At 40.7% G+C, this 25,488-nt stretch overlaps 1 protein-coding gene across 3 annotated transcripts in view; it reads left to right on the forward strand.

Annotated features, from left to right (window-relative positions):
* Positions 1-23,535, forward strand: part of gnb1l (guanine nucleotide binding protein (G protein), beta polypeptide 1-like) — a 49,352-nt gene extending 25,817 nt beyond the window's left edge. For all 3 annotated transcript variants that reach the window (XM_061766578.1, XM_061766579.1, XM_061766580.1), the window contains 3 exons: positions 1,252-1,344; positions 12,701-12,916; positions 20,349-23,535. In XM_061766578.1, the coding sequence (XP_061622562.1) occupies positions 1,252-1,344; positions 12,701-12,916; positions 20,349-20,630 (591 nt within the window). In that variant the 3' untranslated portion in view covers positions 20,631-23,535. The remainder of the gene's footprint in view (positions 1-1,251; positions 1,345-12,700; positions 12,917-20,348) is intronic.
* The last annotated feature ends 1,953 nt before the right edge of the window (positions 23,536-25,488 follow it).

Raw genomic sequence — 25,488 nt, forward strand, 5'->3', positions numbered from 1 at the left:
TTGCTGGAGTCCTGAATAGTGTTTACATTCCCTTAGAAAGTTTGGAGATTGGAAAGACTCTTCATAGTCAAGCCGTCAGGAATTGCAAGGGAAAAGAAATTGTCTTAGTAAAACTTTCTATTTTGACCACACAACATTTTTTTTTTAGCCAAGAAGTCTGGAAAAAGTATGGAATTTTGTAATCTCAAATGTGTAGGAACCCTGAGTTCAGTTGTGTAAATGGCAATAGACACACAAATAGTTACTGTATAGTTATTAGTAAGACTTTGGTTTCTTGCCTGCTGATTGTGGCAGAGAGAAATTAATTAATAGCATGGATGTTTTATTTATGGTCAAGGTGATCAAACACATGAACAGCAGATATCCTGGGGCAATGACATGTGCTTTAAGGCCCACTTTATTAGGCATGTATGTAAACAAGCTGGACAGAAAAACAGATTGGTCGCCTTAAGGGCTATTGAGTGTGAGGCCTAATTAGAATGAATACGCAAATCATCAACGCGTATAAAGTAGGAAGGACGTTTTGTAGCGATCTGGGTCCGCTGGCATAGCTACAAGCTTCACTCAAGCTATTTAGAAAAGACCATTCATGGCATGGCATGTGTCAGCTACAGCTGGATTTATTATCGACTCTGTCGTGGCTGCTCTGTGATGATGGATGGTGCTACACTGTGTGTTGCAGACCCTCTGATCTGCGGAGGTCCTGGAACCACAGTGACAGCTTCAGGTTACAGCCTTACTTTTGTTTTTTATTTTTGAAATTCAGGCAGTCAAATTAAGCCGTTTACAGGATCTTTGATGTACATACACACAGCTGTGTATAAATGAGTCTGAATTATGAAAACAAACATGCCAACTGCAGAGGTATGAGGCTGCTTACTCGCTGAAGAACGTGAAATTGTTAGTCTCACACTGTAAAGGAAAAAGAATAAAAAATTTTTACAATTGTCTCAATTACAGTTCTCGGCAGCTGTATCTTTTTGCTTAAATAGTTGTAACAGAGAAAACTGCAAGCCTGACTGCTCACAAATCAATGTTCACATTTGCAAGCCTGTACAAAACAATTCAAAAATGGTATATTGTATACTATATATGCATTAGAGATATGTATCTTTTCACCACAAACATCTTAAAGCATGATGTAGACCAAAACTATTGTTCTGAGTTTTCTATTTTTTATTTTTTTGCGGGGGAGGGGGATCAATGTCACTTATTATTTGTGATGTTGCAACGTTCTCCTGTTTTCTGCAGGTCAAGGTTGTTGAACTACCCAGTAAGACTCTGGTGTCCAGCCTGGTTCCAGATTCAAAATCGGGATCGGTCATGTGTGTCAAACTCTGGCAGGTAAGCATCAAGCAGTCCTTGTTTCAGCTCAGATGTATTATATGATAGATGTATTTGTATTTAGATTTTTCTGAACGGGAATTCACTGCTATCAGTTTACCATTTTATCACATTAAATTTGTTCCTGTTACCAGAAAAAAAAATGAGTTTTATCTTTTGTATTTTATTCTTTTACTCAACCAAGTGTGAACAGAACTGAAATCTTAATCCAAGGCATAAACTGAACCATAATTTTTGGTCTGTTATCGAAAGATAGAAATAACTGCATTTATGCCAAAATTGTTGGGTTCAGGGGGTTCACCCTGTCAACCTTTGAGATACAATAGATTCTGCTCTCTTTGTATTTCCTTGCTATAAATTTTTTATGGATATATGCGTCAGTCTGATTGGCTAGCAACCCATAACAAGGGGCACTAACAGGAAAGTCAACAAAAATTCACACGCAAGACATGGCACATAATTTAGAGCACGACAGCTCGTCCGAGGCCATTTTTCCAAGCGTTTCTTCTAGACTTGGAGAGTCCCAACACTGTAATTAGAGTGTTTGGAATGGCTGGGGGTTCTCAGTCATATATCAGCCTGCAGCTGTACATCCAATCTGATCCCAGCACAAGTTTTCTTTCTGTTTTGTAAATTAACGAGTCCCTGTAATTATTTTCATGGTTAATAATTGATGCGTTGTGTTTTGAGCTTTGTGGGGAGTTGCTTAAAAAATGTGTTTTAATAAACACAGAACAGATATCCTCAAATTGATTTTTTTATTTTTATATTATTTATTTTTTTATTTCGGCACAGACATTTGTTTGCATTGGTGTATGATTTATATGATTTTACATTTTCCCTATGATTACAGTACGTTCGTCAGCTGATTTATGATTGTGAACGACTACTTGGTTTAAAGCTGAATGCCAGGAAACTTGATGATCAATTATCTCGTGTTCAATTATATCATAACAAATGAAACAATAACATGCTGCCATCTAACTTCAAAGTTGAAAGCCCCTAGTGATTCTCTATCATTTCAGGCTGATGCTAGATGCGGCATATTTCTTCTGTTTTGCTTCCCCAGACAAAGCCCATGGAAGGCCTCACTGTGTGCACACTTTAACTTAACTTTTGTTACTGGCACTTCCACCTCTGGACACATAAGTTGTAAATGTGTGTAGGCCATACAAGAAAGGCCTTTATATAGTGATGCACCGAATTTTCAAAAATGTCTCAAAAGTGCATTTTCAGCATAAACACGTTTGTCACTGAATTAAAATAGCCGACGACACTAGCAAAAACCGCAGCCAGCGCGTGGTTCTGTGCACTGTATTGTTAAAAAAAAAAAAAAAAACGCCGTGTCCACATTGAACAGTCACCCAACCTTCCTGCTTTGTGCTGTTCGTATCGGCCAATGCTTGGTGCACGCTATTTTGCGCCGCCCCAGTTACCGATGAGCTACGGCTGACTTGGCTAAATACGATGCCAAGCCGCAGAGGCAAAAGTTTGCGTCGCGTCCCATCTCAACGCAGCATAAGTCACTAATCCTCGCCTCCATGGTAGCGAATAAGATACACATCTGACAAGTATCATTATCACGAAGGCAGGATGAGGAGTACTTAACAGGAGAAAGACGGAGAAGCCATGCCAATTGCTAATCTATTGTGACATGTAGTCGAAAAACACCGAAATAAGCGATCAGGTGATACAGTACACTTGTCACATAGGTCTGGCTGGAACCAGGTCTGGAGAGAAAATAAACACACAATAATGCTACATAGGCATACAGAACCTGAAACCGGAAATTACAGTAATTAGTATGTCACCGTTGCGTCACCTGCGAATCGGGGCCTATTACTTTAAAAGTACATTAATATAATAAATATTTATAATATAAGGTAACCTTTATTAGTCCCATCCATCCATGTTCTGTACTGCTTATCCTCACTAGGGTCACAGGTGTGCTGGAGCCTATCCCAGCTATCCTCGGGCGAGAGGCGTGGTACACCCTGAACTGGTCGCCACCCAATCGCAGGCTACATATAAACAAACAACCATTCAAACTCACATTCACACCTACGGGCAATTTAGAGTCGCCAATTGACCTACCATGCATGTTTTTGGGATGTGGGAAGAAACCGGAGTACCCGGAGAAAACCCACGCAGGCACGGGGAGAACATGCAAACTCCACACAATGAGGAAATTTGCATCGTTTCGGCAGCAATAGTGGATACAGGAAATACAAAAATAGCATGCAGGACTACACATTTGGGTGCAACTCCATCTGCCATTACAAAGTTGATGCAATAAATACATTTAAATAACAAATATTGAAGCCATAATTTATTAACAATTATGATTATAGAGTAATGATTATGTTCTGCTGTTGAACAATATGCAGAATTAGTTTTATCCTATTACATAATATGCTGCAAAAACTGTCTCGGGGTAATGTTTTGTCAGAATTTTAAAAATATGGAAATTTAGACCAGTTGTTCTGGAAGTTGACAGCTGTCCAGTCATAACCGTAACTGAATTGAACTTTATTTTGCACTTTAAAAGTACCATTTGTATTTGATATTTCTTCCGATTATTTTTCATGGTTTTCTAATTTATTTTTTATTTAATCTATTCAAATGTAGACTATGCTTATGTTTAAGTTAAGCAGTGGTTATGTTGCAATTTAAATATGTGTTTTTGTTATTGGTTTTATTGAAGTTAATTTTCAGGATTTCCTAATAATTTTTATTTTATTCAATTGTAGCACTTTTTTTTTTATTTACTTTATTTAACTCATTGGTTAATAATAATTTAGTCAGTTTTTCCTCATACCTACTGTTGCTGATTATTGTTGTTTGACTAATCATCAAGCATTTTCTAACATTCCGTACTACAAAATAAGTAAAGTACGAATCATTATTGCTGATATCGGATCGGACCAATATCAGTATCGGCCATAATTCAAGGCTGCAATATCAATATCGGCTCTGAAGTGAAAAAGTAGGACCGGGAAATTCCTATTATAGACCCCTGCATTAAATGATTGATTATGCTGTGACAATGAAATATGGTTTTTTTCCCACTATTTTAAGGTAACATTAAAAAATACAACTATGTTCTGACTTCTGCATCCCTCCCAGCCTTAATTAGAAACTCCCGCCCACGTATTAAACCCGACAGAATTTACTGTATGTCCGATTTGCTACGAAAGCAAGAGCTTTGAAAAGTGTGGGAAGAAAGTGCCCCCACATGTGGGTTTGACTTCACTTGTGATGTAGGGCTCAGCCTGGGGAACAGTGGTGATGTATGATCTGCAAGGCTTTTGTAGTGAACAGAGGCTGGTGAGGAAAAGGAAATGTTCCTATACAGATATCCATCACTCTCAGCTCATCACCTTGATGCTTCGTAGCCATGACAACATCGTGGACACAAACCCAAGGAAATGATTAGTTCCTTATGTTGGAACAGTGCCATACAGGGCCTCAACTAGCCACAATAGTAAACAGGCTGCTGGTTATGTGGCTGTTGATTTTTGATAGCAACAGCAGCAGCACAATGAAATGATGCAGAGGTGTTACCTGACTGAAGTGTAAATGTTTTGTATCAAACATTAATTTACACTTATTGGACAATTGAGACAGGGCTGTATCCGTAAATGTCTTTTGCGGAGCCAATCAATGACGTCATTGATCGGATCGGCGAATTATGACATTAAAACCCAATCAGTCGATCAGCATAAAATGCTAAATGTCGGCCGATACGGATCAGGCCGATCAGATCGGTGTAAAGTCTAAACACATTATAGCTGGAGGGAGGCTGGAAAAGTGAATATAAATAAATTCAATAATTCAAAAATTGAATAGATAGAAAGAAAACATCTGCTTAAAAAGCGCCATAACATCTATGAAATATCACGTTGTAGACTTTGACATGATGACTCAGCAAATCTGCGTATCATGCATCCAACCAATTAACATTTGAATGAAAAAGATAGTTTGATGGATCTGTATTTTGTTACTCCAGGACAATAAAACACCTACAATAACAATAAACAAACACAATGTAATACACCGGTAGTCTTCAACTGTGCCTCGAACTACCCTAATAAAAGTTTAGAAATTGATTCCATTTAAGACCACGCTTAAGAAGTATACGAGTGTATTTGTTTCTCTGAATTTCTCCCCCACTTTGATGCAATAATGCAGCTAATTTACATACACCACCGCACCAATTTTCTACGATGGAGTATTTTTGCCATAACTGTCAAAGACGTTTTTACTTCACGAAACTGCATATTATGTCATCCCACTTGTGATTAATTTTGATTAGCATCCACCGTAATGTCTTGTGTATAATGCCCATTCCCCCCTCGGACCCCCCCTCCCAAATTGTCAAAAGTCAATCGTGCGCATTATACATAGGTATAGGGGGGAATGGAAAAATTTTATAAATGTATGCCGCCATCTGGAGGTTGTGAGAAAGGTTTATACTCTCATTCCAATATGCCACCGGCACCTAGAGGTTATGAGAAAGGTGTAGTCTAGACTTTTGTTCTAATATGACAGGGGTACATGTGACTGCATATATGTACAGTTGTGCTCATAAGTTTACAAACCCTGGCAGAATTTGTGAAATATTGTTTTTTTTAAATACAGTGGGTACGGAAAGTATTCAGACCCCCTTAAATTGTTCACTCTTTGTTATATTGCAGCCATTTGCTAAAACCATTTAAGTTAATTTTTTCCCTCATTAATGTACACACAGCACCCCATTTTGACAGAAAAAAATTTAATTGTTGAACTTTTTCGCATATTTATTAAAAAAGAAAAAAGGAAGTATTCAGACCCTTTGCTCAGTATTGAGTAGAAGCACCCTTTTGAGCTAATACAGCCATGAGTCTTTATGGGAATGATGTAACAAATTTTTCACACCTGGATTTGGGGATCCTCTGCCATTCCTCCTTGTAGATCTTCTCCAGTTCTGTCAGGTTGGCTGGTGAACGTTGGTGGGCAGCCATTTTCAGGTCTCTCCAGACATGCTCAATTGAGTTTAAGTCAGGGGTCTGGCTGGGCCATTCAAGAACAGTCACGGAGTTATTCTGAAGCCACTCCTTCGTTATTTTAGCTGTGTGCTTAGGCTCATTGTCTTGTTGGAAGGTGAACCTTTGGCCCAGTCTGAAAGCCAAAGCAGATGTCCTTTGTGCAAAAAAATGTTTTAAAAATTGTTACCACACATACGAGACAGCGGTCTCTCGCAGCTATCATTTAACTTTGCAAGTAGTAACCCCATCTTCCGTGTCCCCACCCAATGACCTAAAAGAATCACTGTTGCCACCTAGCGTTGCGGAGGAAGACAGATTATTTTAATAATCGATTATTCTTTCAATCAATAGATGAATCAGATTAAAAAATAATTTTTTTAATTTCCTTCATTTTATTCAAAAACAAGACATTATTTTAAATTGACGGTGGAGAAAATGCACAAACATAAATTGATAATGATTCAGTTACTGGTTTGGTCCGTTAAAAAATAGGCAAAAAATATTGACCATTGTTTTCCAAAGTAAAAGAAGAATGAATCAGTGTGCTTTCATGGAAGACGACAGAAATCTGAGAATATTTACTGTTGAGAGGCTGAAATTCCATGAATTTGGACAATTTTAAGTTAAACAATGTCTCAAAATAATTTATCGTTTATCTAAACAATTATCGATTAATTTGATAACAATTAGTTGTCGAATAATCGTTGCACCTCTATCATTAACCAGATTGATGGGCGCAGATACTGCTACTACTAATACTGCTTTAAGCCTCTTCTCTTTAATTGTTTACAGCGGAACTTCAAAGTCAAACACCTCAAAAGACAAACATGTAGTTCAAACAATCATTGTGCACAGGTGTAGTACCTAATTACTCATACATATCTAGAAATAATACAACCCAAATTCCAAAGAAGTTGGGTCATTGTGTTAAACATAAATAAAAACAGAATAGAATTAATGTTTGGCAAAAAGCAATGGTGTGCAGCCGTTGTAGTAATTTATGAATATAAAAAGATAATTTATTTTAAGTTATGATATGGGTTTGAAAGCGATGTTAGTGTGTGTTTATTATTATTTTTAAGGTTAAGTTGGTATAGTTTTATGCTGAGAACTATTAAAAAAATAGAGGGGAATGGTAATGTGTTATAGGGTGTATTAATAAACTGGGAACGGTGTGAATTGTGTTATTATGGATTTATAGGTGGGGTTAGATGAGTGACAAATTGTTTGGGTGTGTGAGTGTTTGTTGTAGTGGTTAGAGGTGGGTTTGTTGTTATTTGGAAATGATTATTGTGTTTGTGATTGGGATGGTGTGGTAGTTTAATATATGTGGGTAATGGAGGTTTTTTGTTGAGGTTGAGGGAGTTAGGGAGTATATGGGTTGATGGGTATGGTTAATGAAGGTTTGGATTATTTTGAATGGGAGGTGGGGATGATGATAATGGATGTGTGGGGGGGGGGGTTGTGGTTGATTGGTTGTTGTTTTAGTGGGGATGATGGGGGGGGTGGGTTGGTTTATGTTTGAATTGATTTGGTGGATTGAAAGGTATTGATTTGAATTGTTGATATGGGTTTGGTGTTTTTGCGATTTGGAGGGTGGGTGTGGGTGGAATAATTGATGGTTGGGGTGTATTTTGGGTGTGTGGGTGTTTTTGTTTTTTATTTTGATAAGTAGGTTGGTAGTGGGATAGGTTAGGAGTTGTTTGTTTTGTATATGTGGGGGAATTAAATTTTGTGTGGGGGGTGAAATATATTGATATATGTAATATTGGTATAGGGGATGTTAGGATTGTGAGAGTTTAGAAATATAGATTATAATGGAAGGGGAGAAGTAATTTTAGAATATGAATTGATCTAGGTATGTGATAATTATAAATAATTGAAATAGTTAGGAAAGTTAATTAATACAAGTTATTTTCAAATGGACAGAAATGACAAGGGGAATAGGGGTGCGAACCACTGCAGAACAATAGTTGGACAATCTAGATATTTGACTACAACTAACGTTACAAAGTCAAATCGTGTTCTTATTTGTAAACGGGGGACACACACACACACCCGGTGAGGACAAGCAACAATGAACCAATGGGACAAGATGAGAGAGGACAAAAAATGGCAGGGCATGACAGGATGTGGGAAATGAGCAAGGCAGTGCGACTGCTGAGTGCTGCGGTGGGATGCTATTATTATTAATCAGTTTATTTGAAAGGGGACAATGCAATTTCATAAAACACATGAAATACACATGGTTAAAAAAGCCAGAATTAGCCAGAAGTGTCTAAACACCTAAAAGAACCTGTGACATTATATCTTAATACAACCTGTGTTATCATTAGTGGACCCAGCACAAGCAATTAAATCCTATAACATGTCTATGGAATCTATTAGTGAATGAACACTATATCACATGCAGCTGGTGTACTGCGTTGCTGTGCCGGCACATCGGGGAACGGTGGGTGGGTTCGGGGATTGCCGCCATGACAGGCACCTACCACCTTACTGCCACAGCTCCGGTCAGCTGCCTCAACAATGGAGGCGCAGAACATGGTCCACTCGGACTCAATGTTCCTCGGTGGGAGTTGAAGCTCCTTCTGACAGGGGACTCTGCCAGACATTCCCAAGAGACCCTCACAATACCTTTGGGTCTGCCAGTTCAGACCAGCATCTTCCCTCACCATCGGAGCCAACACACCACTAGGTGGTGATGGATTGACAGTTCCGCCACTCTCTTCATCCGAGTGTTAAATACATGCGACCGCAAGTCTGATGACATGACCACAAAGTCGATCATCAGACTGCGGCCTAGGGTGTCCTGGTGCCAAGTTCACATGCGGGCACCCTTATGTCTGAACATAGTGTTCATTATGGACAATCCCTGACGAGCACAGAAGTCCAATAACAGAACGCCAGTCGGGTTCTGGTGGTGGTGGGGTGGCCGTTCCTCCCAATCATGCCCCTCCAGGTCTTAGGGTCATTGCCCACGCGAGCATTGAAATCTCCCAGCAGAACGAGGGAGTCCCCAGCAGGACCACTCTCCAGCACCCCTTACAAAGACTCCAAAAAGGATGGGTACTCTGAACTACTGTTTGGTGCATAGGCACAAACAACAGTCATGAACTGTCCCCTTTTGGTGCGAAGGCGGAGAGAGTATACCCTCTCGTCCACCAGGATGACCCAACGTACAGACACCGAGCCGAGGGACAATAACTATGCCCACACCTGCTCATCGCCTCTGACCGTGGGGAACTCCAGAGTGGAAGAGATTCCAACCCCTCTCAAGAGGACTGGTACCAAAGCCCAACTTGTGTGTGGAAGTGAGCCCGTCTATATCTAGTCGGATCTTCTCAACCTCGCACACCAGCTTGGGCTCCTTTACTGCCAGAGAGGTCCACGTCCCTAGCACGAGTTTCTGTAGCTGGGGGTCAGACTGCAAAGTTCCCTGCCTTCGACCGCCACCAAGCTCACTGCACACCTGACCCTCTTTCCCCCTTCCACAGGTGGTGAGCCCATGGGAAGGGGGTCCCACGTTGCCTCTTCGGGATGTGTTCGGCCGGGCCCCATAGTTGTAGGCCCGGCCACCAGGCATTGGCATTCGAGCCCCACCTCCAGGCCTGGCTCCAGAGGGAAACCTACTGTAGATCCATTAATTTTATTTGTCATAAGGGGTCTCTGAGCTGTACTTTGTCTGGTCCTTCACGTAGGCCCTGTTTGCCATGGGTGACCCTACAAGGGGGGTGAAGCCCCTGAAAACCTAGCTCCTAGGATCACTGGGACACAGAAACACCTCCACCAGGATAAGGTGACGGCTCAGGGAGGGGGAAAGTTATTTTTATTTACCCAAATTTTTCCAAATAATAGATTTTAGAGCTGCAATTTAAATACTGTGAGACTGTGTTACCGTGATATTTTTTCTCAAGGTTATCGTACCGTCGCAATCTGAAACCGTTCCATGCCTAGCGCTTCGGCAGCCGTGTCAAAGTTCCTCTTTTGCTCTGGAATTTATGCCAGCCTACATGATCATGCCATTGACTGAGGAACTCTGTGTGGGGGTGGTAATTATGTTAATTAGCCCCTCACTGTTAGGTAACTTTGAGGTGGAAGTGCAGAATGTCTCCCTCACAGACACATTTTTAGAACGCACACTTTTGCATGTCCCCTAGCTTTAATCTGCACACAGGATGGAAGAAGCCAAAAGATACCTGCTACTCTCAAAGATTAATACAGAAGTAGCTTTTACCTAATACTGTTAAATAAATAACTAATGAACAAACCAACCAACAATCATCATTTGAAACATAACTTTTTACAGTGATTGGCACTAGGAAGAGTGAGTAAATGGATCTCAAATGCATTCAGCGTTTGCTCCAAAAATTTACAATATTCTCGAAATGCCATTTTAGAGAAGTCCAGTGTAACTTTATGCATCTCTCACCAGTCACCATCAATCCATCTTTCCAGCTGTTGTGCATGATGAATCTTCTCCCATAGCCTCAGCCCCATTCCAGCAGAGAGCCCTTGTGTAGAAAAGCCTGTGTAGGATATAATGAATTAGGTGTCTACCCAGGGTTCCCTGACCTCTGACCCATAACATCGTCAATCAAGGAGGTCCTACATTTAAGTGAAATGGTGGGCCCCAAGCCTGGAACGCTTAGCCCAGACCCTGGTGGCAAGTAGAGGCCACTGATTTTCACTTGTTTTTATTTGTTTTCTGAATCCCTTAGTGTTAATCCTGGATAATGTGTTTGGAGGGAATACATGACTCTGTCTGTAATTTGTTTAAAAGTTGAAGAAGATAAATATATTGTGTTAAGTGAGAGGAGGACTCGAAGATGGATGAAAATATCTTCCCCTTCTGGCACATATGGAAAAGATTTGCTTCTCTCCTTATTTCTGGTAATTTAAAGGCACACATTTGTGCTGTGAAGTCGTCATATGTCAAATATGTAGTGATATGTAAATGTATTCTTTGTAACGTTTTTTGTGGTATTTCAAGAAAATGTTAATGGTGAAACGCACAAGTTGTAGCTCTCTCCTTCTCTATCGCCATTAATTCTCTACTTCCACTCTTTCGTGTCCTTTCCTCCCACTGGAAGAGATAGGAATCCCAGCTTTTTTATCAGCTCACCTGTTTATTCTCTTTCATTTAAGTAATTTACAAGCTCTGTGCATTGGAAACTTTGCACCACCCTTGTGCCTGTCTAATCCTAAACACTATTTATTAGAAGGCAGGAGGCACTGAGAGGTTATCACTGACTGCCAACTACATAAGAACATAGCTTCATCATCCTTTCAAGCTTTGCTTAATATGTGTCTCTTACATTTCTGCTCATTTTGTAATATTTGTGCCGGCACGGTGATCGACTGGTTAGCACATCTGCCTCACAGTTCTAGGGACCGGGGTTCAAATCCCGGCCCCGCCTGTGTGGAGTTTGCATGTTCTCCCCGTGCCTGCGTGGGTTTTCTCCAGGTACTCCGGTTTCCTCCCACATCCCAAAAAACATGCGTGGTAGGTTGATTGAGGGCTCTAAATTGCCCATAGGTGTGAATGTGAGTGCGACTGGTTGTTTGTTTCTATGTGCCCTGCAATTGGCTGGCGACCGGTTTGGGGTGTACCCCGCCTCCTGCCCGAAGATAGCTGGGATAGGCCCCGGCAGCCCGCGACCCTAGTGAGGAGAAGCGGTAAAGAAAATGGATGGATGGATGGATGTAATATTTGTTGTCTTCCAAATGTCATAGAGATTAATTCACAATTTGCGTTTTACATGTGGATCGTCTGTAATGGAATAGTGACCAAAAATAATTGCAGCTAATTAGATAATATTTTGTTGTTGTTCAAATTTGGCTATGTTTCTAAATAAAGACTACAATTTATTGCACTGCAGGAATACAAATTGATAGTTTGAGCCACAGTATCTACACTACCATATAATTTCAAAGGAAATGTTTTTGTGTTTAAAATTGTAGCTAGCTGAATGCTTGTTTTTGATTAAAATTAACTATTTCCAAATATTTGGCAACTAAACAAGATGCTTCAGAAAAAACAGTACTTCTGAATACAGTATTAGTCCGTACCAAGCCCCCATGTCTCAGTAATATAGACGAGGAGTAAAGTGAGTACTGGGGTAATGGAGTGCTGTTAAGAGAGAACAGCAGGCTGATGAATGAAGCCCACAGCGACTCTGCGGGTGTCAGCAAGAGCTTCCAGAAAGATAACCTCTGCTCTGCTCAGCTTCCAGTATAACACAGCAGTTAAGTCCATTTTGGCAATAAAGTTCTCTTAATGCTCACTGGCTTTCCCTCTTTCTGTTATCATCCTCTTTCACCTTTAGCCACAATCAGGTCCTGGACCCCTCTTGCTGGCCGGGTATGAGGATGGGTCACTGTTGTTATGGGACATAACCCAGAGGTCCATTCTGAGTCAAACCAAAGTCCACCTTGAGCCTGTCATGTGTCTGACCTTTGACACAGAAAGTCTGAGGGGCATATCGGCTTCTTCGGACAATAAACTCTCCTCATGGATCCTGGACGGGCAGAATAACCTGAAGGTTTGTGGATACTAAAATTACAGGCAGTCGTTATATTTTTAGTTATTGTTTCCATAACAGGGATTAGTTATATAAAAGGCATTATGAGATTATTGCGATGGAAGATGAAGAGCATTGCCTAATTTTAGAGGTTCCTTGATGCATCACGATGCCAATGTTAACAATATTGAAGCCATCTCTCTTCTATACCGCTTATCCTCAAGGTCGCGGGTGAGTTGGAACCTCTCCCAGCAGACTTCAGGCGAGAGGCAGGGTAAACCCTGGATCGCAGATGATACTGAATCCATTGATTGGTTAACAAAGGGCGTCATGGTGGCCGCATCTGCCTCACAGTTCTGAGGACCGGGGTTCAAATCCCGGCCTCGCCTGTGTGGAGTTTGCATGTTCTCCCTGTGCCTGTGTGGGTTTTCTCCAGGCACTCCGTTTTCCTCCCACATCCCAAATAAACGCGTGGTAGGTTGATTGAAGACTCTAAATTGCCCGTAGGTGTGTATGTGAGTGAGAATGGTTGTTTGTTTATATGTGCCCTGCGATTGGATGGCAACCAGTTCAGGATGTACCTGCCTCTCGCCCGAAGATAGCTGGGATATGCTCCAGCATGCCTGCGATCCTAGTGAGGATAAGCGGTACAGAGGATGGATGGATGGATGGTTAACAAAGCTGGTGAAATAAAAAAAATTAAAAAGTGGAACTTGGAATGCATGGAAGGCCCTGAACTATAAATTAGTTGTTGGTTATACACAGTTTATCTGGGGCCAGGGGCCAAGTGCACTATGGATGTCATTCAGGACTGCAACAATCCACATAACCTCACATAGTCATTCATTAGGCATGGATAATATTATTAGAGTGCCACCCAATCTAAAAACAGAAGAAGTAACGGTACTGTTACTCCGTTACAACGATCTAAACGTCGCTCGCTACTTTTCTTTATCAATTATTGCTCATTTATCAAGTATTTCGTGCGCGAGACTAAGACTTCAACTTCCGCATTGGGCGCTTGCTTCAGTCCAATTTAAGCACTAGTGACGTTTAAGTCTAGTTCACCAATCAAACGACACAAGAAAGTCACATGACCTCACACAAAGTCTTCTATTGGGCTTCCCGGGCATAGGTATTAACACTACATAAGCCACCCCGGCTAATCGTCGTCCCAAGTGACCACCATGTTGGGAAGGTCGTCGTTACCATGAAGGCAACGGCGTGCTACTCGTGTTTACATTTAGACGAACAAAAACAACAGCTTTCATGTATTGTAGTATTTTACTGGCACTGTCTGCCCAAATGTGGATGTTTCAGCTCACTTATACCTTTAGAAAACACCGTGCAGTAAATTGCAGATGTGTTGTTGTAGTTTTGACTGTGCATACATACACACGCACACACACACACACAGAGCAAAGTCAGAATTTGCATGTTCACATTATATATATATATATTTTTTTTTTTACTGATGTTCATGCTGTGGTTAAAAAAATCTGAAGTTACTCACTATTTACTCAAGTAACAGTTTCTCTTAGTTGAGTACAATATTTGGCTACTCTGCCCACCTCTGGAGCGGACGTCCTCTATTGCTACTCTTACGTTTAAGCAACATTTTTGCTCATCAGATCAGCCCGTGTTGTATTTGTTGCACTGGTCTTTTGTATTTTCACGTTGAGGCGCTGCGGGTCGTGGCCCTAGTTGTGGTCCCAGCGGAACCGCGAAGCACACGTAACACCGGCAACGAGAGTTGATCCGCAAGTACATCTTGTATTAATTAGGAAACGACGCCTACAATTATCCAATTAGTTTACGGATGTTAATGTTAAATGTATTGAGCGACGGAGCGATGTTAGGGATTATGTCACAACACAGAATGAACTAACTTCAAATTCAGAATGGACAATAAAAACAGAAAAATATTGTACTTAATATTTTCCTGGAGGATGCATTTGGGATTAGCCTTTGAAGTTGGTAATAGTGAAAAATGAAGTGAAACAGACAATGATTTTCGTCAATTCTTTTCCAGAGTGAGAGTGCTTAAAGAGCAGGATGCTAGTCATGTGGCACAGCTTGAAGCAAGAATTAGGTGCAGGTGGAGATGTGCCTGGCTCAAGTTGGAGGCCAAAACAAAAAAGCAAAGAAATGAGGCAAATTTATTTTTAATCTTAAATGTGGGCATCAACATGGATGGGTGGATGGATGAAATAAATGGTTTTCTGCGTGAAGAATTATATACTTTTTTCCCTTATTGTACTCTCCAGAGTCTTCCAGATTGCTTAATTTATGTTAAAATTTAAAAAACATTCTCTGCGGGGGCCCGGGGAATCCCCCCAGAAACAATGTCTTTTTTTGGTCTCCTTTTTCATGCCTTTGGTGTTTGCATGTTTGCTGATTTAGCATTTAAAGTAAACTTAAAATGCATTCCAGCAGTACATACATCTACTCTCACACAGATGCCCACACTTTTCACGAATACAATATCGAGGCAAATGCATCAAAAAGATCACTTGAGTTTAGAATGTACAATTCATTTTACGTAACAGTCAACACCTGAGAGACCTAGCGCCTCACTAGAAGCCATATATTCTCTGGATTTCATGAGCAAAAGGGAAGGCTTCCATTTTTGAGCCAACCCCTATGAATCAGAGCTGGTGAGGAACCTGGAGCTGATCGGTACACTGAAGGGTGTTGTCCAGGGCTTCTCAGAAATGAATGCTTGAATTACAAATATTTTATGAACCCTTGCTTTTGTTTCACATTTAAAATGTGTCTGCAACTGTACTATTGTGGCTTTTATTTGCTATACCAAATGAGAAAATGATCATTTTGTTTATTTTGCTTAAGCAACAAAATATTGATTCAGTATGTAATCCAGGATGAAGATAACAGGAAAAAAGCACATGGAGAGCAAAAGAAACCATCAGGGGCTTTTAAATTACCCCTAAGTGCAGCTCAGTGTGAAGTCCAGACAGCAATGCTCAGTTCCCCCCACAGAAGTATTTTTGTGTGGCAGTCGTTGGAGGGTGGGCAGTGAGGGAACTGCTGGGTGGCGCACCCGGGCCTCAGGTCCTGACGGATGACCCCTGAGAGGTAATAAAAATATCAAAACCTTGGAGGCCCCTTAACCAAACAAAAAACACATCTGCAGTAAAGGGAACAGTAGACACAGTGGGAAGCTGCAATAAAGGTTGAGGAGGCTGTAAGTGCCACAGTATCCCACTCCCCATGAATTACTGCTTCAACATGGCCCCTATTGGCTGGCAGGGCAGATAGATGTTCCGAGTTGTGAAATGAAGGAAAAACTAAATGAGACAAAACACAGCGCAGTGGTGATTTAGTGAAGCTGAATGTTTTTTGAAAGTAACCTTATCAAGGCCAGATAAAGACAGATATGTTCAGGAATTGAGGTTAATGTGATACACATGGCTCTCAGCTGTCTTTATCTGCTGCATGACCTGACCGCCCTAATATATGCTTGTAGTAATGAAGCATCATCTTCAGCTTTTTTTTCTCCCACTGATTTCCTGTGAGTTTATGTTTTGTTGGACTAGACTATACAGGTGTGGATGTCAGGATTTACAAGCTGTTAAGTTGGATAGACATATATTGAGGCGGTCACTCAAATGTTCTGACAGAGCAGTGATAGGTTCCTCTAGGTGGGAGAAAAAGAAAAAGGGCTGCCGAGTGGACAGAGAAAACAGGAATCAACAGGGGAAGATTAGCAGTATAAATCAAGCATGGCTGACAGCAATCCTTCTCTGAGACACTTGACAGTTCTCTACAGGTGCAACCCCACACCCTTTTTGTCACTTCAATGACAAAGTATTCAGTTTCTCTAGCAGTTTCCCAACCTTGATTGAGCCAAGACATATTTTACATTACAAAATCGCACAGCGCCCAAACAAAAATGTCACAAAAGGTACTTCAGTAATGATATCTCAGTTTACTTACAGATGTACTTATTTACAAAATGTGGGCCTGTTTCATTGAACACAACCCTGATATACTTGCAGAAATTAAAGAAAGACACACGTCACAGATCTTAAATAATAATTTTTGGACCAATTGAGTGAAACCGGGTAATTTCCCACGGCACTCCTGTTGATCTCTTGCGGCACAGTGCAGTTGGGAATCTCGGTTTCGTGTCTTCTGTGAAATTGAAGTTCATTCAGCTGACAATGGATCAAGGCGAGGCCTGTCATAAAAATTACAGGTCTTCTTATTGAGAACCATTCTGTCGTTTTCTGAATGGAAGTGCTCACCTGTTTGACACAACCGCCTCTTGTCAGCCAGAGCCGAGCTCTGACAGGCAAGGCGACAAAAGGCTGTAATGTGCTTCGCGAATGTGATTCAGGGCCAGGGTGTGTCAGATATGCCTGTGAAAAGCCTTCCAGTCGATAGGCTCAAGTGAGTGAGCGATGATGGGATGTTTCAGTGGATCAGCATGAACGACAAGACTGAAGTAAAGATGAGGTGGGGGGGGGGAGTAGAGCAAGGTTCGAGTGATGGTTGCCAACTGGACGCTTCTGAACGTGTCTTATGTCCATAAAATGCTACAAAGAGATCATAAAGGGTGAGTTTATGTTTGATGTGTTCGGGCCTAAGGAATGTCTCTGAGCAGAACTGGTAGCCTCAAGAAAAATGAGGAAGCAAACATTTCAGCTTTTGAGTCTTTAAAACAATGATGAAGTCAAATGTTTTTATCAGCAATAACACTGTAAGACAGTAAAAAGAAGAATACTTGGACTAATAAAACAATTGATGGCAAAGGTATTGTCATTTTTATTATAAAACGTCACACTTTGATACATTAAATACAACAGTAAGTAATAAAAGTGGGTAGATTGTGGATTTATGTCTGGATTAAATAATACTTATTCAAAATAGAATGCAATTTCTTGTTGCTTTTTGAGAGCAACATGGTTAACTCGACAGCACAAATGCCAAATTATATCTTGACAATGATACGCTAATTCAAGGAAACATTAGTTTGCAACAATGATTACAACTCAAATCGCATTTGAATTGCAGTGAACCTTAGAAAAAAAAAAAGTCAACTTTTTTGACTCTTCTGTCAGAGAAGCAGTAATTTCAGATCATTTTGGGGCCCTATCGTCTCTGCCAAATGCGCAAGATAGTGTTAGATTCCTCCCTTTTATGGTAGTCTTACATTTGATCTGCTGTTAAATAGGTTAAAAATATATTAGAAAACACAAAACAAAACACTGAACCCAGTTGTAAATTACAATGTCTTCCATTCGCAGCGAGAAATGATATTAACTCAATGTCCATTAGTGTATCATTAGGAGTTAGTTTAAAATTAACCCTTTAATAAAACAAATGACCTTTCCTGACTCAAATTTTGGGATGAAAAACAAACACAAACAGACACTTTAACCCATCATTATCAGGCCTCTAATTCAAACCAGATGGCGAGAGGTCGTGGCATACCAACTTCTTGAGGTAATAACAAACCTCCAAACAATCTGTCACCCCGAAGTTTTCTCTGCATCAGTGCGCCTTGGCTTGTTTGGTCAAAGCAGCCACACACCGACACTGTTGGTACCAGTGATGATGGCTTGATTAATATTACCCCCCGCCCCAAAAAAAAAAAAAAAAAAAAGTGAAATCGTATTTCTGACCAAAGCTTTCTTTTTCTGATCAGTGGCATTCCTCTCTGCTCTCTTTCACTAGCATTCCTCTTTATCCACTTTGGCAGTGAGTACCTGGCTTATATCTTCCACATGCAGCTTGTGTATAGTTCCAGCCCGGAACAGGAGCAGATAAAATCGGCAACATATCTTTCTATGCCAGGCCATTAGTCTCCTTAGACACAAGCCATGAAGTCAATTTTACGCTGTCCAGTTTAATTTCATCCCCCCAAATCCAGATGTGTGCGCTTCATGGAGTGATCCAGCTGAGATCCCCAGCTAGCAGGAAGAGCACGTTTCTCTTCCAAGGAATGCCCACCTCCAAAAGGTCCTTCAGATTGGGATCATTTATTATAGGATGTCAAAATGGTGCTCCTTAGCGAGACTTCTTGAAACAGTGAAGTTCACGGAGGAAAGGAGCTGTGGCTAATCTTTAGCAGGCAGACATTACAAAATGCGAATTAATCAGTTCTCTGCTTTTGCTGACCAGACCTTTCAGTGCAAATGAAATTCATCAGAGGCGCTTAGAGCAACAACTCGTCGGCAAACAAGCATTTCACCAAGATGGCGTCTCTCTTGCTTGCAAACTGTTACAAGTGTAACTCAAGCCCCATCGTGCTTCCAATGGAGCCCCCTTTTAACTCCAAAGCAAATAAAGGGACGTGGAGAGATTTGGTCATGGCCCTCATGCCATAATATTTTATACTTGATGATTGAGACTTGGGAGTTTACGGGGCCCCGGCCTGCAATTCTAAATACATTTAAATTCAATTCAATTACATTTTAAAAAAAATAAAATTTTAAATTTAAAAAAATAAATACAAATTCAGTAGAAATCTAACGTCACTCTTGGACCTCTGTCAACAGAGCACCTGATAATCTCTCTGTCATTGTTTGTGTTGTTTATGTTTGGCTGGAAATAAGTAATTAATTGATTTACTCACCTATTTAGTAGATTCAATTTTAATGTTTTTCATTGAATTCATTCTTAATCCCCGAAGGGAAAATTCAATTTATAATGCAGCATTTTTTTTCTTATTTGCATGGCAAGCCCAATTGGCTTCTAGAGTTTTTGCAATGTATATTATAATATATTTCATATTTTTTATTATTTTTACAGGAAAATGAGTTGGGTGACACAATTTGAGAAAACCAACAATTTCAACTTAATACAGCTTTTTCACAGAAGTCTGAAAACAGTCCTTATTTAATGTTGTAGAATTTATCCCGTCCTCTATGACAGTGGTCCCCAACCACCGGTCCGCGGACCGGTACCGGGCCGTGAGGCATTTGTTACCGGGCCACAGAGAAAGAGTGACCAATTTATATACAACCCCAATTCCAATGAAGTTGGGACGCTGTGTTAAACATAAATAAAAACAGAATACAATGATTTGCAAATCATGTTCAACCTATATTTAATTGAATACACTACAAAGACAAGATATTTAATGTCATATATATATATATATATATATATATATATATATATATATATATATATACACACACACACACACACAGAAAATGCGGACTCCTAACCGGTCCGCGGTGCATAGAAGTTTGGGGAACACTGCTCTATGACATTGCAGTCCTTCAATATATTTGTTTTTAATGGACTAGAGAAGAGAATGAAGTGCTATGGGAAGAAATGAACACGCTCCAAATGTTCTCAAAATACTAATAGAGGGAAAGAAGTAGTAATGGATGAATTTAATTTTCATTTTTTTTTCATATTTGAATATTTGAATGAAAAGCACTGAGATTGATTTCTTTCCTTTCTATGTTCTTGGTAGCTCCAAAACTGCGTGACTCTAACCAACCCTGGCATTTCCCAGCTGAGTATTAGAGGAGATGGTAAACTGTTAGCATCAGCAGGCTGGGACCACCGGGTACGGATATTTGGCTGGAAGAAGCTGCGACCTCTGGCAGTCCTGCAGTACCACAGTGACATGGTGCTCAGCGTTGCATTCTCCGACCACAAGGACCCCGGGCAAAGATTTCTGGCTGCTGGATCCAAAGACCAACGTATCAGTCTGTGGTCAATCTACAATGAGGGACCCTCTGAAAATAATTAATACTCAGTGGCAGTGGTGAATGTAGGAAAGGGGTCACCAACATGGTGACCGCTGACACCAGGTCGCCCCCAAGGACCACATGAGTAGCCCCTGGGCCTGTTCTAAAAATAGCTCACCAGTGATGGGATGTTGTGATTTCCTAGGAAATCAAATATTGTAGAAATTATCATTTGAAAATCTAAACACTTGGAGAAATGTATAGACATAGTGTTACATATTGATATTTATCTGTTTCCTACCTTGTAAAATCATTGTTGATAATTATTGTGAGAAATAATTTACATGAACATTGTCTTCCAAAAAAATGAATCTTAATTCCAACATATAATTAAAGGTAATTTGAACAAATTAGTCATTTCTGAAGTGTGTTTCGAACTGGCAGCCCTTTGCATTAATCACTACCCAAGAAGTAGCTCTCAGTTTAGACCCCTGAGGGGATTTATATATATCCATCCATCCATTTTCTGAGCCGCTTTTCCTCGCTAGGGTCGCGGGCGTGCTGGAGCCTATCCCAGCTGTCATCGGGCAGGAGGCGGGGTACACCCTGAACTGGTTGCCAGCCAATCGCAGGGCACATAGAAACAAACAACCATTCGCACTCACAGTCATGCCTACGGGCAATTTAGAGTCTCCAATTAATGCATGTTTTTAGGATGTGGGAGGAAACCGGAGTACCCGGAGAAAACCCACGCAGGCACGGGGAGAACATGCAAACTCCACACAGGCGGGGCCGGGGATTGTACCCGGGTCCTCAGAACTGTGAGGCTGACGCTGTAACCAGTCGGCCACCGTGCCGCCGATTTATATATATATATATATATATATATATATATATAAATAATTTAAGTTATTTTTTTCCCTCATTAATGTACACACAGCACCGCATATTGACAGAGAAAAACAGGTTTGTTGAAATTTTTGCAGAATTATTAAAAAAGTAAAACTTAAATATCACACAGCCATAAGTATTCAGACCCTTTGCTCAGAATTTAGTAGAAGCACACTTTTGAGCTAATACAGCCATGAGTCTTTGTTGGAATGATGCAACAACTTTTTCACACCTGGATTTGGGGATCCTCTGCCATTCCTCCTTGCAGATCCTCTCCAGTTCTGTCAGGTTGGATGGTGAACGTTGGTGGACAGCCATGTTCAGGTCTTTCCAGAGATGCTCAATTGGGTTTAAGTCAGGGCTCGGGCTGGGCCATTCAAGAACAGTCACGGAGTTGTTCTGAAGCCACTCCTTCGTTATTTTAGCTCTGTGCTTAGGGTCATTGTCTTGTTGGAAGGTGAACCTTCGGTCTGAGGTCCTGAGCACTCTGGAGAAGGTTTTCGTCCAGGATATCCCTGTATTTGGCCGCATCCATCTTTCCTTTGATTGCAACCAGTCGTCCTGTCCCTGCAGCTGAAAAACACCCCCACAGCATAATGCTGCCGACACCATGCTTCACTGTTGGGACTGTATTGGACAGGTGATGAGCAGTGCCTGGTTTTCTCCACACATGCCGCTTAGAATTAAGGCCAAAAAGTTCTATCTTGGTCTCATCAGACCAGAGAATTTTATTTCTCACCATCTTGGAGTCCTTCAGGTGTTTTTTAGCAAACTCCATGCGGGCTGTCTTGCATTCAGAAGAGGCTTCCGTCGTGCCACTCTGCCATAAAGCCCTGACTGGTGGCGGGCAGCAGTGATGGTTGACTTTCAAGAACTTACTCCCATCTCCTGACTGCATCTCTGGAGCTCAGCCACAGTGATCTTTGGGTTCTTCTCTCACCAAGGCTCTTCTCTCCCGATTGCTCAGTTTGGCCAGACGGCCAGCTCTACAAAGGTTTCTGGTCATCCCAAACGTCTTCCATGTAAGGATTATGGAGGAACCTTAAGTGCAGCAGAATTTTGTTTGTAACCTTGGCCAGATCTGTGCCTTGCCCCAATTCTGTCTCTGAGTTCTTGAGACAGTTCCTTTGACCTCATGTTTCTCTTTTGCGCTGACATGCACTGTGAGCTGTAAGGTCTGATATAGACAAGTGTGTGGCTTTCCTAATCAAGTCCAATCGGTATAAACAAACACAGCTGGACTCCAATGAAGGTTTAGAACCATCTCAAGGATGATCAGAAGAAAGGGACAGCACCTGAGTTAAATGTGTGTCACAGCAAAGGGTCTGAACAGTTATGGTTGTGTGAGGTTTCAGTTTTTCTTTTTTAATTATTCTGCAGAAATTTCAACAATTCCGTTTTTTCTGTCAATATGGGGTTCTGTGTGTACATTAATGAGGGGAAAAAATGAACTTAAATGATTTTAGCAAATGAGTGAAAATTTTTAGGGGGTCTGAATAGTTTCTGTACCCACTGTAAATAACAATATACATAATAGGGCGTTATATTGTACAGTAGACATTTATATTGCACTATGATATGTATTGATCTATTGTACAGCCAGTGTTGGGAAGATTACTTAGGAAATGTGTTTGGCAGGGCAAGTCAAATTTATTTATATTGCGCATTTAATACACAAAGTAAATCAATGTGAGGAGACTGAAGGGAGAAACCCCCAGAAACAAACAAGAACTGAAAGAGACTGCAGTAAAGGCCTAGAAGAGCATTTCAAATGAAGAATGCAGCAGTCTGGTGAAGGTCAGGCTTTATGCAGTTATTGCAATTAAGCGTTATGCCACCAAATATTAAATGTTATTCATTTTCTGTACCGCTTCTCCTCATGCGGGTCGCGGCCGTGCTGGAGCCTATCCCAGCTATCTTCTGACGAGAGACAAGGTACACCCTGAACTGGTCGCTGGCCAATGTCCCAATATTTTTGCTCACTTGAAAAGTCGGTGGCTTCAAACCAAAGTTCTGTCCTGAGTTGTTTAACACATCTCGATGTAAATACCATGAAATAAAAGCTGGCATTCCGAACTCTTGTCTCATATCCGTTTTTTGATCTGAAACCCAAATGTCTTCAGTATACAACAATAACAAAGGAATTGACGTTGCGATTCCAATACTTTTGGAGGGGACTGTATGTGGAAACGCCCCAGACCATACCATATTGACCTCATGACAAATGTAGACCATTTCACCTCATATGACAACCTACATAACTGAATGTACCATAAAATCAAACCTCCAGAATTATAAAGATGATAAACTGTTCAAAGGTCAATGTTCTTTTATGTTTTACGCAAAGAGGAAAACTAAATATGTAGCACACCTATTAAATACATTCGCCTCACAATGTGAATGTGATTAAATGCATATTAAAAGTGTCTAAAAACACAAATTTGATTTAATCATTACGTTATTTTCTCTCTCTGCCTCACCTGTCTGTGGTAGTTTGCCAAAACAGATTAAAACTATGTGATTGTGTTTACTTACCTGATGTGAGGTAAGTAAACACTTGCGTATGAGGTGTACAATGCACCTGAGCAGATATGTAATCCTGCGTTGTTATTTTAGCAGGACTGCGTCACACAGTTGCCGTGGCCTGACGTAAGCCATATTTGTCAAACAAGGTTAATCACAGCAGGCCTGGAGAGCAAAGAGCTGTTGGTTTCAGATGGAACTCTGTAATCTGTAATCATTACCTGTTCACGATTGGTTGTTTTTCCCTTGACCAGGTTTGCACATATTCAATGAACAACTATTTCAAATGGAATACTAAAGACATTTAAAGGACATTAAATCAAGTCAAGACTGAGCCAAATATCGGGAAGTGTTGTTTTTCTCTCCAAAGTCGAATAATATCTCGTGAGTAAATGAGCTCCTTGATGTGTGTCGAGCACCACACGTTCAAGGCAATGGCCGTGGCTTCAAACGCTGGACATTCCGCCTCATAAAAGATTTGTCTCCTGGTTTGGCCGGGAGTTGAGAGTCTCATCACAGTCTACAGGAAAAGGCCTGTAAACTCTTAAGAGCCAGACCAGCATAATGACCACAGGTCATATGCGAGGGGAGGAAATACAAGCTTGATAGACAAGCTGCCTCATTCCATAGCATTACAGTACTTTAACTGTAAAATTACATTTTAATGTTTAACCTTTTTAATGTATTATATTTTTATGTTGAGATCACTTTGACCGGTCAACTGATTTATTTTATTTTTTTGCAAACTTTCAACTGTCAGATGGATGTTGATAAACTTTGTTTATGATTGGAGTTGGACTGTAGTTTGCGGTGGTATAACTGATAGCTGTTTCTAATATTTTTCACCTTTTATTTAACAAAATAAGGTAACCAAACGTTTTCTTTTGGGGGGGGGGGGGGGGGGATTGCATTCAGTGTGTGTACATGTACATCTTTAAATATTATAAAGGATATGTGAACTTCTCCCCCCTTTTCAGGACATGTTTTCCTTGTACCCCGCAGAGGTTCGTGGATGCCTTTTGTCCCTGACCTCTATGCTGACATCTCCCATTCATAATAGCTTCCTAAGTCTCATGTTGTCTTTGAACAAACACCAGTGGCGACGTGGGCCAGCTTCCGTCTTTGGTCTGATAAATCAGATGCCAGGTCCATTGGTGCAGATGTCCTGTGAATGGAAGCAGACAGCGACCTGCTGGTCCAAGTGCTGGTGGTGGACCTCGTAAATCACTTTATAATGGATCTTTTAGGAAGTCAATAAATGGACAGGGACACCCCCCACTACAATAGAGCCTGTGCTTCACTTATCACCCAACGTGTGTCTTCTTTGGCTTTGAAGGTCAAAGTTCAGCTTGACTTTGGAGTAGGACGTATAGTCATGTGGGTGGTTTTGGTGTTTATGCCAAACCCTCTGTTTATTTAGATGTCATTAATGTTGAAAAAAAGATATGTTCACCAAACCACCTTTCAGTGTGTCTTTTTATTTTGGAAAAACAAAAAAGATAATCA

The sequence above is a fragment of the Phyllopteryx taeniolatus genome, chromosome 3 (genome assembly GCF_024500385.1).
Source record: "Phyllopteryx taeniolatus isolate TA_2022b chromosome 3, UOR_Ptae_1.2, whole genome shotgun sequence".
NCBI lineage: Eukaryota > Metazoa > Chordata > Actinopteri > Syngnathiformes > Syngnathidae > Phyllopteryx > Phyllopteryx taeniolatus.